Source organism: Pyrgilauda ruficollis, unplaced genomic scaffold (genome assembly GCF_017590135.1).
Source record: "Pyrgilauda ruficollis isolate IOZ18807 unplaced genomic scaffold, ASM1759013v1 scaffold71, whole genome shotgun sequence".
Lineage (NCBI taxonomy): Eukaryota > Metazoa > Chordata > Aves > Passeriformes > Passeridae > Pyrgilauda > Pyrgilauda ruficollis.
In genome coordinates this window covers 2,926,763-2,944,390 of record NW_024528933.1, presented here as the reverse complement: position 1 = coordinate 2,944,390, position 17,628 = coordinate 2,926,763, and the positions used below count along the sequence as shown (strand labels likewise).

General features: G+C 38.2%; 1 protein-coding gene across 13 annotated transcripts in view; it reads right to left on the bottom strand.

Annotated features, from left to right (window-relative positions):
• The window catches only part of NFIB (nuclear factor I B), a 171,055-nt gene that overhangs the window by 148,723 nt on the left and 4,704 nt on the right, over positions 1–17,628 (bottom strand). For all 13 annotated transcript variants that reach the window (XM_041485589.1, XM_041485592.1, XM_041485593.1 and 10 more), the window contains exon 2: positions 15,327–15,858. In XM_041485589.1, the coding sequence (XP_041341523.1) occupies positions 15,327–15,858 (532 nt within the window). The remainder of the gene's footprint in view (positions 1–15,326; positions 15,859–17,628) is intronic.

The following is a 17,628-nucleotide window of genomic DNA, read 5'->3' as shown; positions in this document are numbered from 1 at the left end:
TCAGATGAAATCCATATTAACCTACAAAATACAAGAAGAATGTCCCTCAAATTTACAAATGTGAGGAAGGGGAGGAAGATAAATCAGAGATTCTTTTTTCCTTTCTTTGTTTTTCTCATTGTTCCTAAATGGAACACAACATATGTATATTTTCTTCTTCCAGCATCAAAACCCAGAGCTACAAACATTCCGTATACAGTAACTTTGGGTTACTAAGGAGACAGAAGAGAGGTACTATTCAGAAAGAAACAGACCTGTCAAGTGCAGGGGTTGCAAAACTGGTGCTATTGGCAATAGAGATGGCATCTTCCACCACCCCCTACTCACACACACTCTTGGGTTGTCCTCACGCAGCCCCTGCCCGCTCCTCCCTAACCCCACCACCTCTCTCTTCCCTCACCTCACCCATTCCCAGCATCTGCACAAGTTGTGGCAGGAGTTGGTTACTGCAGCAGTTTTCATTGGCAAAGAGGCACAAACAGCTCAGATCCACCTAGCTCTCAAATAGTGACAGAATCCAAAAAAGCTGATGAGTGTGAACTGTCTGTGAAAACACTCTGTGAAGATAGGAAATGCTAGCATATTTATTAATAACCAATGATGTCCACAGAAGCAGTTACTCTGCCACTCAGCTCTCTGCCCCTCAGGCAATGAGAAATATGTCAGCATGGCACTGGTGGGGCCTCACCTTGAATCCTGCGTTCAGTTTTGGGCTACTATGGCAAATATTTTGAGGCGCTGAAGTAAATTCAGGAAAAGGGCAAAAGAGGTTGCAAAAGGTCTAGAGAAAAACTTCCATGAGGAGCAATTGAGAGAGTTGACATTCTTTAGCGTGAAAGCAAAAAGGAGTCTGAGAGGAGACTGGCACTCTCTCTGTAACTGCCTGAAAGGACATTGTAGCCAGTGGTTGTCAGCCTCTTCTCCCAAGTAACAGGACAAAGGGCAAGAGGAAATGGCCTCAAGTAGCACCAGTGGAGGTTTAAATTGATTATTAGGATATAAATTGATTACCGAAAGAGGTGTCAAGCATTGGAACAGGCTGCCTAGGGAAGCAGTTGACCTGCTATCCCTGGAGGCAATGAAAAGAGGAGTAGATGTGGCACTCAGGGATTAGTGGTGAACTTGGCGTTGCTAGTTTCCTAGTTGGATTTGATGATTTTAGAGGTCTTTTCCAACTTAAGTAACTCTAGGATTCCATGTGCCACTTTCAAAGAGGTCATGTGTTACCAGTGACAGAGAAATCAGCAACAAAAACCAAAGGCACTTTTGTCAATAAGATGCATAATAACTAGGATGTATCAAACAGCATGCACTCAGACTGGAAACGACATATCAAACACCTCATGACAGACACAGTCATATGCACATATTATAATATTATATATAACAGAGACAAGTTCAAATTAATCTATTATAGTTACTCCAATGGGCAAATTTTTCCAGAGCAGATTGACATCATCCTGTAAGGAAATTAAAGGAGCAGTTTACATGAAAGCACATGAAGATGTCATACGAATGCAATTTTTCTGCTTTCAGGACCCACATGAGCTTCCTCAGACCTAACCATGGTGTTTCTGGTTATCACGATGTTTTTATAATGCACAGGCAAACTTTGGCAGAATCAAATTTAAAATCTGTAGAGTCTTTTTGCAACTTTTGTACCATGTGTACATTAATCACTAAATTCTGTTCCGTTCATTTTGACACGTGTTTCCAGGGCATCATCCATAAGACCTAATACTGCCACTTCATAGTGTCTCAACTGCACTTTTTGGTCTCTGACAAGGGTGCCTATCAGTGGTAAGAGAAGTGTCATGAGCACAGAGAAGACAGACTCTCATATATACTGTAACATAGAATTTAAGAAAAAATCTATGTATAGCACTCTCTGTAGGTTCCTCACCAGATGGAATAGGGAGTTCTGTGTTAATGCTCATCCTACTGTGAAACACGTCAACAAGTCCAAGTTACCAATAATATGACTTGAATTCTGACAAGGTCAGACTGGCTGGACTATATTTAAAACACTTTTATCTTACTGGAATAGGATAATGTGTTCTAAGACTGTATACCAGAGGAACATAAGACTCTTCTGCTGATTTAACCTAGTCTCAGAAGCTTATGCTCTATACCATGCTTCAGGTCAATTACAGCTGAACAATGCAAAACAGGACTCTTACACAGCACAAAGTGAATTAGTGTGGCCTTCTGATCAAAGACTAAGCAGACTTTGTCCAGAAAATCAATTTAAAGACTGCAAAAATCTGAGAGAAAGTTTGTGTGATTTTAGTTGCTCATTGTTTGTGAAGTCAAAGCTCAGAAAAGGAAGAAATTGGACTACTGTATTAGCACCACTGAACCCTGAAATTAGAAAGAATATCAAGTGATCACCTGAACCACTTCTCCGCTAGATCAGGTTTAGGTATGTCATATTAGTAGATGCTCCCTACACTTGTCCCTGATTAAAAAAACACTGTCCTCATCATTAGAAAGATCCTGAATTTTTTTCTTGAGCATATTCATAACTGATGAAATTTTGTGTCTTTACTTCTTGACCTACCTATAAGGAAGGCTAATCAGAAAATTAGAAAGTTTCTGGCTATATCCAAATCATTCAGACTTTTTTCCTCATGTACCTAGAGCAACCAAAACTGGACAGCACTGAAAACCATCACTAGTTCGTTCAGTTGGATGCAATTAGTAGTGTGTGAGTCCTGCCAACAATTATTGCAGCTTCATTCTAGGACTTGGTTCACACTACTTACATTGAATGATCAATATAAGTATTTGACTCTGTGATGATCCTTATCCTGAACCTGAATTACATCTTTAAATGCACATTCTTTATGTCACACAAATATTGAAGGACAAACAACAGATTAATTGCTGGCCCTAATGCTGTGTTTGTGAGTGCTAAGAAGCCATTCCAAATGTTCCAAAAAGGATTAATGCAGTATAACAAGTCTATTTAATTACTGAAAGACCAGTGATCCTCATTTTACTATAAGCAGCTTTTCCTTTATTTGGAGGTTGCAAATAGAACAGAAATCACTACAGGACAACTATAATTCTTGTTCCAGAATATTCAAGTTGTATCCACAATATAATGAAAAAATGTAGGAACGGCCAGGAAGGACAACATACTCACACTGCATTTGTGTGTGATCAAGCAAGATCAGCATATGTTCTAAAATACACCAGAACTTCTCACTATAAAGTGCAAAAAAGAATTTTATGCTCTAAGTAACAATTTGATATGTTTTCTTAACTAAAAAAAAAAAAAAAAAAAGGCAGCAATTAAGCCAGTTAAAGTAATTATACATAGCTTTAAAACAAATTCCCTTGGGTTTAATAAAACCAACTAAGTCTGTGGTTCCTACAACATAAGCCTCTACAAGTCACTGAACTGCAGGCCATAAACTCACCTATCAATGCATATATGGCAAAATCACTGCCTGATATCCTTTAAATTCTATGTCTGAATCCAAAAGTCCAATCAATTTTTCAATTCACTTTTCTGCACAAGCTGGTTATTCTTTAACTGGAAGTTAAACAATAGAATAAGTTTTGATGTTAACCCTTGTTTTGCTGCAAACTGCACTGCTTCAGTATCAGCTGGAAAAACGCATGGACACAATTTTTGAAAATTATTGCCTCTTCCCACTCTGAGAAGCAGACGCAGTAATTTTGTAGGTGTTGGTATGGCTAGCTCATTACCAAAAGTGAAATATGATCATAAAAGAAAGAATGAGGAAAGCAGTGACTGAAGGAGTAAAAGTAGATGGCATACTGGGTCTAAAAAGCACAGGTTGCTAATTACTTTGGAGTATTTCACTACAATCACTTGGGGCTTCAGGCAAAGCTAGGCCCTCTAAGACTCAATCCTGGACTAAGCCCCTCCAGACCAATTGTGTTGTTGTGAACAGCTGCCTCACAAATCAGACTTGTCCAAGTCTGGGAGATGAAACAGGATGGCCAGCATATTCCAGATATGGGTACACTGTTACATTAGCTTGGGTTTCATCTCACACCTCACCAAATTCCCGACCATCCATCCTGAGCGTGGGACCACAGTACAGGAACTTTAGTGTTCAAGTGGCCCACTTGACTGAAAATCTGTGATGAGAGCAGAGAGAAGGACAGAAAAGCAGACTGAGCTCATAGCCTACTCCTGCAGGCACTGCAGATGCCTCCTTTGTGGCTGAATGTTGATGAATATCCATATGATCGTCCCATAATGAGTGTTTCTTTTATCCTTCTGTCTGGAGGATATTTTTGCTTTACTGTCACAGGGCAGGGAAACTCAGAGGGCTGTCTGTGCCACGTCCCATCCCCAAGGGCCAGCCCTGCCTGGAGCTCCTGCTGAAGGAAGCAGGGGTGACTCGAGGAGTGCTGCTCGCACAGCCCTGGTCCCCTGTGATGGGCCAGCCCTGCTGCGTGGTTTCGCTCCAACACCCTCTCCTACGGAGCAGTTCCACCGCAGGGCTTACAGGCAAGGAATGCTTTGTGCCGGCCCTCCCTGCTTGGGCAAGTTCCTTCTGTCTGGGCATGAGAAAACTGGGTACAACATTTCTTTATGATACAGAGCCCTCTTGGGGGCTGGGCACCAGCACATGGGTTTTGCTTGCAGTGGAATACAGGAACTTTTCAGCCAGTACTTATCTCAGTATTTATCACAAACCTCACTGGGCCAACACTGAAGCAAGAGGTGTTCTCTCTCCCCGGGTCCAGAGACACAGAGATATTAATTAACTTACCTGCAGTCACCCAGTGAGACAACGGTGGGGTTGGGGACCAGGGACAAGGATTTTTAAGTCCTTGCAACTAAACATTGAGTCATACTTTACATTATCATCACAGCTATGGCTGTGATGATAAACCAGCATTTCCACCCTCTTTCTTCGGAGGAACTTTGTAACTGCAGATAGAAATCACACCTAGCTTGCAGAGTTTCACACAGAAAAATGTTTCATCATATACAAGTGCACAGGAATGCTGTATGTAAACCTACCATTTGATTTCTTTTTCAAGAAACAAAAAAGAATACGTTTACAAAGAAATCAGGTGTACTGCAGAAATTCAAATCTGCTCGTGTGCTGTGAAAGTCAGTGCACAGTGCTGTGAAAGAATATGGGGTTTCAACTTGATTGAATAAATCCACTCATGTGAGCAAAGTCTGAGGCTAAGGACTTAAAAAAAGAGCATACCAATTTTCTGATGACCACAGGAATACAAATTTACTTGCTTTATAATGGTACCAGTACTAGCCTATAGGCTTTCTTAACCTAGCCACAGTTTTTTGACAGATCCAGCCACTGATTTTGAAAGGCTCTACTTCCTAGAAATGTCACAATGCAGCATATGATGCAATACCCATTTCTACTAAATAAACTGTCCCAACAATCAAACTGTTGGTAATTATGGGTAGCACAAAATCTGCATCAAGAAGCTGACATTAGCATCTGAGATACTGACAGTAGGAAGCCTGTCAGGGTAAGGGGCCAATGACTGCCCCCCACCAAGAATAATTCTTAAGAAAAAGTAGCATCCACTAGAAATAATGTATTTCACTTTTTTTTTTTTTTAAGAAGTCATATAAAGATTGCTCTTTCTTCCTTTTACTAAGATTAGATACTGCATCAAGCAAAGAGTTTAAAGTCCTTTGCTTTAGAAACCATGACTTCTCTTAAATACAAGCTAGGTCTTTAGAAATTGATGTTCTGGTATTAAAGAAATCAATAGCCACTTATGACATTGACAGGAAACACTCCTCCATTTCACACCAAAAAACTATTTTGATTATTCTTGTGCCCTAAAAATTGCAATAGTGTGCATACTCCTTAGATTTTCATCACAAAATATTTTCAAGCAGAACATTCTTCCCAGCACATCCCACTCAAATAAAGCTCAAAGTGAAATGGCATTGACTAAGATGGATGGTGTTTCCCCTTGAAAAAAGTAGTGACCCCATGCACCCCAACATAACAGAAATGCACAGCATCCTGAGAGGGGATAGTTTTCCTCCAGCTCCCAGAAATTCCCTCACTACCTCTTCTACTATGAAGGGCTGTCAATTTGTCCTCCTCACTGTCAGCAGACAATAGGTGGTGACATCAGAAGCACTTCCAAAGGAGGATACAGATGTTCTGGAGGAACACTGCAAACCCACTGGGGTGTAAATTTGGGGCCGAGGTCTTCTTGTCAGCAACCACCACAAAGAAGTGGAGGAAGTGGCATGGCCACTGAACAATGAAGAGGTCAAGCAGTTCACAGCCGTTTCATGACCCAGACAAACCAAGGTCAAGAGATCCAGGTAGCAACTTGGCATGGGCATGAGTTACAGCACAAATGAATTGTTGTAACAAATCAGCTTTGGTCAATTAAACCTAACAATATGTGTTGCATCACATAGCCGGGTTCTTGACACTAAGGCCAGGAGCTGAGGCCAGCCATGTAAAACACATCTTTTAACACAGCATAATAAATTTAAGGTAATCCCTCCAGAAACTGTGGATGTCAGAGTAAGCAGTCTTGATTAGGAAAAATTTTCACACTTTTAAATCAGGGACATTTGACTGGGGTTATCCCAGTTATTCAAAAAGTCTGGCATCATTTCCAAAGCCATTACTCAGGCAACAGAAAGCTGATGCTGCAGTAAGTATATTTGCTATCTCTCAGACACAATGCACATCCATTAATAACAATAATCTTCTAAACATTTCCCTGTTAGCCACTTCAAAAAGAAAGGGTGAAAATGGTTTGGCATTTTAGCCCAATGCAATTCACAAGCAAAAATATATACTATTTTAATTTTGCTCAATTTCTAAAGGCATAGAGTTTGTAATTACTGAATTCTAAAGCGTGCACAGTGTTTTGTTTCTATTTAAAGAAAAATATGCAAATCTTATGACACCTCAGAAGACAGGTTATGAGGGATATGGCAGGGAAATTGACTGAAAATTAAAATACAATGCTAGATTTAAGGTAAATAGATAGCCATCTTTCAGTTTTTTAAATTGATCCTTTATGAAAAGATGTGTGGTAACTCAGGTTAATATTGCTTGGAGATCAGGAAGTCAAATACGCAAACCATATGTTCAAAACATAGATACATAAAATTATCAATTGTTAAATAATTCCAAACAATATAGAATATACTTACCTGTGCACACCTTTTGCCTCCAACAAACAATAACAGAATTTTTTCTCTAATTTCTCAACCACCACACCAAGTTTCTCAGAGTTCCCTACCTGTTCATTTTTGCATTTGGCTTTCCTGTTCACTTTCTAAGGAAGGAAATGGGAACTGTTTTGATAAACTTCCATATGTATTTTACTTAGAGGGGAAATAATAAAAATCCCACTTAAAGCCACTGAGATATCTTTAGTGAAGGTGACTTTATGGAAGGACACTGGAAAACTTGACATGTCCCTTCTACTCTGGAGATGAGCAGTTACTTAAGTAAAAAAGTGCAAGGTTTCGCTGAGAGAAAAGAGCACAATGATTGAAGGGGTTTCAGGTAAGCTTTCACATCATTCCACATCACAGTAACTTCTTATTTCAATACTATTTCTTGGAGTAAAAACAAACAAACATACATGTTGTTTAAAAATTCAAACACCACAGGCAGTTAGGAACAAATTAAGGTTAAAATTATTCCAAGGTCCCCTTAATTTTAAGTCACCTTTCTGACTTGAAGAGGGGTTTCATATAAAGTGGAATGTAGCATACAAGAATCATATGGCATGAAGGCAAAAGCTCTGGTCCTCAGGCAATCTAAAACATTTGAAACGCTATGACTGATAAACACACTTTAGACTATCAGCCCTTTCTGAAAATGCCCCCCAAACACCAATTCTGAAGTGCCCATCTCCCACCACTCTTTTTGAGTGCAGGGATGGGATGGGATGGGATGGGATGGGATGGGATGGGATGGGATGGGATGGGATGGGATGGGCAGGCAGGTGGACTAGAATAAAAATCACATTCCAATGTTGATGTTCCCAAGAAACAGCTGAAGAAATATATTTATTTAAAATTTAAAAAGCACAATATACTTCAGAAAAGGAAAGAATCCCTCTCAGAGAAGAACTGGTGGGGAGAGCACAAGTAATCTTTTTGTCAATAAAAAGATGGTGAGGGAAATATAAACAACTGTGCTAGAAGAATGCTTCCAGGTTCACACACAGCTCACTGCTGCAGGACAGTACAATAGACACTCCAAAATGAACTCTGCTTTCTCTAAGACAAAGCTAATAATCTGAGATTTACATCCCTTTTACTAGCTTCTGAGACTTTCGAACCTCTTCTAATCCAGGTTTCAATGCCCTGAGCCAGGGTTTTAGCAAAAACTTCTAAAAATTCCACCAGAGTTTAGAGTTACAAAAATTAAAAAGAGATACAGAGTAAAATTATGAAGCCTCCCTATAATGAATGACATCTTGTTTGACATCTGTCAAGCAAACTGAATAGTATCAGAGACTTTCTTCCCTTTTCACATTTACTTAGTATCTGTAAAGCAGCTCCTTATAAGGAGCCTTCTTCACCCCACAATGGAAGGAGCAACCCTATTGAGTTAAGACAGCCATTTAACTCGATCTTAAGACCATCCTAGTCCCAGCAATTACATCGAAGAAACATTTCACCTTACTGTTGAGACTGGAAAGCAAACTTCAGGAAACCTCTTGAGTTTGGCATTGTGGACCACCATTTCAAAGGGCCACCCGTCCTTGACATGACTGTGCTACTACACTAGCAGCAGGGAAGAGGAGGAGGAAACACAGGGAAAAAAAGAAAAGCTAGATAAAGAAGTGGACTTGACAGCAACCTCATGCAAATAAATTTAAAATCCAACCTGCAGTGGCATTTAGCATTTAGCATAATTACTTTAATGAAGTTTTCACAGTTACAGTGAATTCAAATATGCATGAAAATTTAAGAAATTTAAAACACAAAATTCTGCTTTAAATTGAGGTATTTCCTTTATTAATTATTGGTCTTCTATATAGTTTAGAATAATCCTTTTTGCTCACAGTATCTGTCTGAAACTACCATGAAGCAAGAATTTTCTGATTCATTTTCCACTCTTTATCTCTTCTTGTTTTGAACTAAATGTCATTCATAAATTAATACTGACCCTACATTTTCAAGCAGCTGAACAGAATTTATTTAAACTTAATTTTCTTTTATCTTAAATACAATTGATGTTCTTAACCCTGTGAAAATTACTCAGTGTCTCAGGTAAGAAAAATCAGAATGAGGTAAATGTTCATTCCTGAAATGCACATAAATTTAATTCCTGTTAACAGTAATACTAAATATGGAAAATTCCCTTTTCTTTTTCATGAGCCTGTCATATGACCTGCATTTCTGCTCTAAAGAAAACTTTTTTTAAATTAAAAAGAAAAAAATGAAACATTTTGAATTCTTCAGACCTACTATCTGAATACTAGTCCACACATCCATGTTTTGAAAAAATGAAAATTGCTAAGTGGCCTTTCAAAATGTTTCAGTATCCTGCATCTTCATAAACAAAGTAGCTATAATAATGAATTGAAAAATATTATTACATCCATATACAGACTGAATTAACCTCTATTTCCTAACGGCAAATGTCTTTCTTGCCTATAATTTTCAGTACAATAGAGACAATCAACAATGAAATAGTTATCCAAAATTTTACATAAGAAAAATAGAAAATTATACAGTGTCTTTTTCAGTTGACACAAAAAAGGTTTTTTTAAATTGCCTTCTCTTCACGCCTCAACAGACTGGAATTGTCCAGAGCAAATCAGTTTTTAAAAGGTTGATTATTCCCTATGAGATTTTTAACCTACTAAAAACTCTTCTCATACTAGAGCAGACAAAATATAAACACATACTTCTGGTTCTGTACTGGCTTTCCAATTCAAAATTGAGATTTAGAGCAGGGGATCGCATGCCATTTCACCGTGCAAGAAACAAGGTCCTAAAGCATATAGAAGCCTGTAGATACAGGCAGTAATAAGCTCTGTTTCCTGTTGTTCCTGCTGTAACTGTAACTCATCATTTGCTGGGTAAAATCCCAACAAATCACCTTGCACTTTGAAATATCCTTCAGCAAAACAGGTAAAATATTCTACTGTGTAGAATAGTATTCAGGTAAAGTATTCAGAAGGAGGCAAATCATTAAGGTTAAACGAAGTAGAAACAATCATCAAATGGTTGATTCATCTAAGACCATTGCTTTTTTTATTAATTGTATGGGGGAACATCAGTGCACACAAAAAATGAGAACCCTCATCCAAAATCGGTCTGGGTGGTGTGGTATTTAGGCATATGACCATAACATGACTTAACCAGAAACTGCTTAAAACATTATTTTGAGTGCGATTTTTAGTGGAAAAATCATGTAGTCACAGCAAACTAACCAAAACAATTTTATTATCATTTTAAAATATTAACAGAATGACTGCACAATAAATTTTCTCTACTTACAGAATGAAAACTCAAATGTAAGATGAAACTACTATGCAAACCTCTTTCAAAATTTGAGCTCCCTATAGGCATAAATTCACAAAATTCAAAAAGCTTTAAAAAAGATTAAGCCATTGATAAACCCGCCCACTCCTGCAATTCAGACATATCTCATTAAAAAAACAATTCCTCTGGAAGAGGGCACGTTTTCCAAGTAAGACAAGACACACATGTTTCCAGGACTGTCTGAATTGGGAAAGTGATATCCCCACTTGGCTGGGGATTGCCAGTTTGCTGGCATTAAGCTAAGGGCAAAAGCGTTTCAGCTCGAGGCGGCGGCAGCACCCTGCACCCCAGCTGAGGTTATCTGCAAGGCGCTCGCCCTTTAGGAGTGTGGGTGCCACACCGGGGTGTGCCCATGCCCCCTCCCACGCACCCCCAGCGCGGCATGGCACCTGTGGCACAGCAGGGCACTGCCAACCTCCCCAGCACAGGGCCAGCTCAGCACAAGAGCCCTGCACATAAAATCCTCCCCTTGGCCAGCCAGTGCCCTCACTCTTTTCTCATCTTTCTCTTGCTTTTTTCCTTTTTTTCCCTGGCCCAGTACCCCCCCTCCAATCCTCAAGAGACAGGACACAGTCTAGCAACTCAGGGACTCACATAGGCCAGGCTTCCTTTTGCGCAGCCCTTTGGGTAGAGCTGCTAATCCTTCTTATTAATTAACGAGATAATAGCAGTTAACCGGAAAGCAATATTAATGTTAACTATCTAGGAAACTTCCAAGAGAAATGATTTATTCTTTTTGCCAATTTCCTGGTAACAAAGTTGCACAGCTGGAGCTGTGGTAGCATCTTGATGGCGTAAGAAGTTAAAAAATGAAGAGTGCCTGAATGGGACTAAGGACATCTACATCTATTTTCTTCCCCACTCCCTAGATAGTTTACTACTCCTCTACTCCTTTGACTCCAGAGTTTATTAACAGCTGGGAACCAGGGTTCCCCCAGCTATATCGCCCTTACATAGGGACAAAGGAGAGTGTAAACAGTAACATGACTGATCAGAGAAATGTACTCTGAGAGACACATGAACTAAAAACATTTAAAAATCTTAACATTTACATGTAGCACTGCTTCAGTTCTTTAAACTCTCAAACTCCCAAGGTGTACTATGCTTCATTCAGTATATGCTGAATTACTGAACATCAAGTTTGCATTTTATTCATGCTGCAAAAAAAAAGTAGTGGAGATGATGAGGGAATTCAGAATTGTGCAGACAAGGCACATTGCTATAGGTATTTTATATTTTAAGAAAAAAAATAAGGCAATTTCTAGCTTTTTTTTTTTAAATTAGTCACTGTAAAAGTAAAACATCCATCTGAAGGAGAGATTTATATTATCTTGGTTCTGTTGCAGCAAACAAGTACTGCAGCTTTCATTCACTGATTGTCAAAAACTTTCCAATGTGCCCACTGCAATGCGGATGCCAACCAACGAATCAAAGGCATTCAGCAACTAGACAAAGAGGGTCTGATGCCAACCTCGGTGCCACTGGCAACCATTATTGGCATCAAGCACATTGTCTGCCTTTTTTTCCCCCTCTCCTGGCACTCGACAAACAAAATGGCGGTTCTTGTAGCAACGAGAACACAGCATAAGCGCTGCGCTGAATTAAATACCATCAAATTATTTTATGGACTGAAATGCATTTCATACCAAATGATAGACATTCCCTGACGCTAACAGGAAAAAAAAAAGTAAAAAGACAATTCTGTCAATGTTCACGCCATTTTCAAGTTTGGGTTTTATAAGCGATCTGTGTGGGACACACACACACCCCTGATACACACAACAAGCAAAGCCTCGTAGAAGCGTGTTGTGATTAATACTTATTTAATGTCAAACATTGATCACAGTGTATACTTCCCATTTTCTTCCTCTTTTTCAGTCAAAGGAGCAGCATTTCAACCTATGTCAATCCTCTTTTTTTAATTTTTCTTTTATTTAAGAGGATAGCAGAAAGTGAATAGAGGGGGAAAAATATGCTGAATTTTGAGATGAGCAAAAAGTAGCATCTGATGAAGTTCATCAATGACAGAACTTCATAGATCAGTCCTTATTTCTTGTTTCAAGGCAGACATGGAAGTAGAAGCTCTTTTTGTTAAGAACTGAAAACATTATTGACACTTCTAGATCTGGAAATTGTCAATATATTGTAACATTACTCTGCACTGCAATGCGGATGCCAACCAACAAATCACAGACATCCTAGGCTAAACAAAGAAGGTCTGATGCCAATCCTGGTGCCACTGGCAACCATCACTGGCACTCGAACTATCCTTCCTCCTCTTTTTCTCCCTAATCTTCTATTTTAAAGCAACAAAAAAAGAAAACTACTTGGCCCCTTTTTTCATTTTGTGTGCTAATTCGTTCTTCATATTTTGTTCAGGGATTTAATTGTTTCTGTGCTTCCACTTAGTTTTTACATCGTGCTATTAGGCGTTTATATGTTCTGAAAGATAAACAAAAAGCAAAACGCCATATGTATAATGCAACATTTTTGGTTGACTTCATGCATATCTTTCACAGAGCCTGGCACTCTTAATCAAGTACACTACAAAGTGCCACAATTAACCTGCTTTCAATGAACATAGAGAATCAAAGTTTGATAAAATGGAAAAAAAAAAAATTGCATAGACAACTTAATATGACTTCTTCAAGAAGAGAGCCAACAGATGTTAATGGAAGACTTACAGTAAAGCAGCAAAATATGAAAGACATGCAGTTAGCAATAAACAAAAGGGTCTTCTAAGAGTGACTTGGTATATAGAAATTACGCAGCTTCATTTTCAGTATATTCTCAAAGTAGCATTTTGTAACTTTGAAAGTTACAATATAACAGCATGCTTAACTTCCTCATTTACAATTAGACAAAAGTGTTTTAAATAAACTTATACTCTCAATACATTTAAATCAACAAAATCAGCTATGCCCTGCAATTCCTTCTCCCACTTCAAGTTACTGCCTTTCAACAACTTATAAGTCAACAGTGTGTTAAGAGTACTCTGACCCCAGTTTCTTTGGCTCAAGAGGTACTTAAACTGTTTTGCCTCCCTTTGTAGTTTTGGCTTTTAGAGACAGGTAAATCCATAGAATTAATCAGTAAATTATGACTTACGCTATATGCATTCATAATGTAATTTGATTTTTTTTTCTACAAAAGGAGTTTAAAGGTAAAAATTATTTGTAATTAAGCTATTTTGTTTAATGTTATCAAAGAATCTTTCTTCCTATATTATTTGGGATCAGATTTACCAGACTCCACAGCTACTTAAAGTTGCTGTAAAATACCTAAACGTGTCCACTGCTGTGGAGACATAAAAAACCCAAAAAAATACTGGGGGGGGTGTGGGGGTGGGGGGGAAGCCAATATTTTTTTCATAACAAATAATATATACATTCACAATAACAGTTCTTCACTTTCATGAGTAAATACTAAAAGAGAATTACTTTAAAATATTTCATTGACTAGCTCTCCTCTTAAAAAACGAGTATACGCCAAATGAAGACATGTAATTTTACTTTTTTGTTACTAACAAAATCAATTCAATTTGTTTTCCAGTTACATCCCATAGTTATTTACCAAGCATCAGATAACAGCCTGCCATCTGCCCTTCTGCAGGCCATTTCTACCTACTACCAGGCCAAGTTGTGAAATGGCCCACCATCTGCAGATGGTCGAACTTTCCCTAGTTGAGATCTGTGGCTAAAAAAGAAATGCATCAGCCAGCATTACAATGACATTTAGAAGACAGTATCATTATCAGAAAGAACCTAACAGAGAAAAAGTATTTCAGAAGACTTACTATCCGAGGAAAAAAAAAAAAAGAAAAAGAAAGAAAAAACAAACTGACACCTTTATCTACTTACAGTCATTTACAATTTTAAGGAACCTGCATATGGATACTGTTACTGAATATCCAATATATCAAATGTGGCTAGTAGGTTTTTCCCCTGACACATGATTACCAGAAGCCCTGTTTTTATTTTCATTCTGTTATAGTAAGTTTAAGAAACTTTTCCATAGAGCTCCTGCAATTTTCCACATTTCAATGACTTGGCAAATAAAAGTATATAAGTGTGATTATGAAAATATACTCTTCATAAAAATTTCTCAAAATATTACAACATGGATCTTTGTTTTAAAGTTCAGATAGATAAGATGAGCTACTGATGTAAAATATGAATAAAACATTACATATTGTATGTTGCAATTCTGATTCTATTTTGCATTTATATGAAATACAGCCATGATAAAGTATTTTCAAGCTTTGTTTTATAGGTATGAGAAAGTCTACAATTGCTCTTCAATGTGATCAGTTTAAGGATTACATCTTGATTAATTATAACTACAAAGACAACAATAAATATTTGTAGTATTTATTGTGACTGTGCAATTGCATATACCTGCATCTGTTCTTAGTAGTACTGGGGTGTGGGTTTTTATTTTGTTTTTCTTTAAAAACACAAGTTGAAAACAAGAATGTTTTCTGAAGTCACAACTATGTATTGTCACTTTTTCACAAAAAATAAAAGGCAGCTTCAATAGAATGAAAGTACTGCCTTGGTATATATCTCTCTCGCTCTTGAAAGAGGCATGCATGTCAAATATGCATGTCACACAGGTCTGCAGGAACTTGTGTGTGTTTTAAGTATATATGTATATATGCTGATTTACAAATGGATATGTAGCCACACTACATCTATGGACCACAGAACAACGTTTCACTGGAAGCCAGCCTACCAGGGAAACAGGGCTACTTGGAGTCAGAGTCTGACATACTAACATAGAAACATGACAGTCTGCTTCCTACCTTGCTCCTGCACGTAGTATGCCAAAAACAAATCAAGCTCCTTGACTGATACTGTTATGTGATGTGGCTGGACGCAAAGTGCTGGATTTGTGCAATGTGGGGATTTCATGAGACGTTCTCCATCCGTACTTTCCAAGGGAATGCCTTTGAACAGGATCACCATGACTAGATCCAGACGCCAGACTTTGTCAGCCTGTCGCAGGCAATCGATTCTCCTAATCTTGCCCTTCTGGTCAGGATTGGACAATACACAGCATGGGTGCTTCTTCCCAGTAACTGTGAGCACAAAATCCTCACGGAACTCTTGGCGAATATCTTTGCGCAGCTTGGCCAGGAGCCTGGATGCCCACTTCTGTTTAATTTCAGGCTTTTCACTAAGTAGCTCATCCTTGACTGCTCTTTCCTCATCCTTTGACATTCGTTTCTCATGTTTTTTAAAGTACTTGCGTTTTCGAGCCTGAAGATTGAACCAAGTATAGGCAATTGCACGGACATGTGGAAGAAGTGCCTCAATGAACGGGTGAAATTCATCCTGTGGAAAGAAGTGAAGGAAAAAAAAGAAGAAAAGAACAAGAAAACTCAAAGTCAGCAAGTTCTCATAACCAAAGCAGCACCAAGAAACGTTTCTGAAAATCTTTAAGTGAAATACAAGACGAAGAGAATAAACACTTAAAATTTACACAAATTTCATGTTTCATTCTTTGAAAGAACTATATGAAAATTTTATTTTGTACTCCTCCCCTCACTTCATCCCACAACACTGCAGAGACAACATAATTTAAGAGACGCTACCAAGATGTTTTGTTCCTAATTTAAATATTTGAGTGAAGAGCTAACATCAAGAAAAGTACCATTGCACAGAGAGGACACTGCACGGTTTTAAAAAATCTGAGCAGAAATGTTCAGAAGGCTGAGACAAATGCCACAGTTCATTTCTCTTCTCTGTGGCACAGAAACACAAAGCATATACATGCTCAGTGTAATGCCACACAGTTCCCGCTTTTGGAGCATGCTCTCAGCAAGAGACTGCTGGTGGCACAAAGAGCATGCGCCATTAAACTTGATCCATTTTCTTATCAAACGTCCAGCATTCCAGCACTGAAACAGCACCATTCCAGTGGTGGTAACTAGAGAAACCAGTATACAGTAAGGAAAAGCACGCAAAAGACACATCATATACGAATCCTGAACAGAAGCTTCTGTACTTTCAGCTCTTCTCGCTTCCCTCCCACCACCCCCAAGCTCTGTAAAATTAAGACTTTATGAAGGTGAGAACAAAAATTACATTTATGTCCTTCCAGCAGTTCCACTGTGAATTTTGAAGCCCCACAGAGTCAGTTAATTTGCTAACTGATCACATGAGTGTGGCAATTATTCTAAACCCCTTAAAAATCAATCTGAGGTGTACAATGAAAAATGGCAACTTGGCACAAACTTTGCATTCTTTGTGTTTCTACATGCTGTGGCAAAGAGACATTATGAGTCCACTGCTGGTCCAATGCTGCTTTTGTGAAATCCATGCCATTTATTTACAGTTTCAAAATATCCCTTTCTGTTGTCTGGCTTCACCTGCAAGTTCTTATCTTCTGCCTAGCAGCAATATGGATTGCATTAAGGAGGTAATGCTTAGTTGTTGTCTACAGGCACATCCTATAGCAATTAAATTAATTTCATTTGTCTGCTCAAAGTACCATCCTACACATCCATGTTAATATCCAAATAGACCTTCCCCAAAAACTTATTTTCCATTAACAAGTCTGCTGTTTAAAACACTGCAATCTGCTTATCAAACATTACTATATTTCGGGTTGAAAGGGAGACCTTAGGGGAGGTATCTTTCTTCCTGTGTGTAGGGATATTTAGTTTTAAATACCACACAGATTGCTCATCATACTTAGTGGCACAGTGCAATCAAACTAAAACTGAACCTTTTTTATGCAATTATATTCAAGAATACAATTAACAAACTACCATTTTAGTTATGCTGCTAGACAAGGAATGAATTATGTTTAATCAATAGGCTGATTAACTCCATTAGGTAAAAATGATGAAAGTATAACTAATGGTCTCAATTATAGAGTGCAGACTGCCATTGCAGAAGCTTCAGGCAAAGAATTCCATATTTAAATCTTTGAATTTCAAACAAACTTCAAAATTTCCTGAATGTTGCAAAACCCACTAGATCTAGTTACCTCTCTTCTCTAACCATCTTTAAATCAAACAGAAAACAACAGAAAAGTTACACGCAGTTTACCTATGATCACATTGTCTTCATAGAAAAAAAAATTAAGCAAAGGCGGCA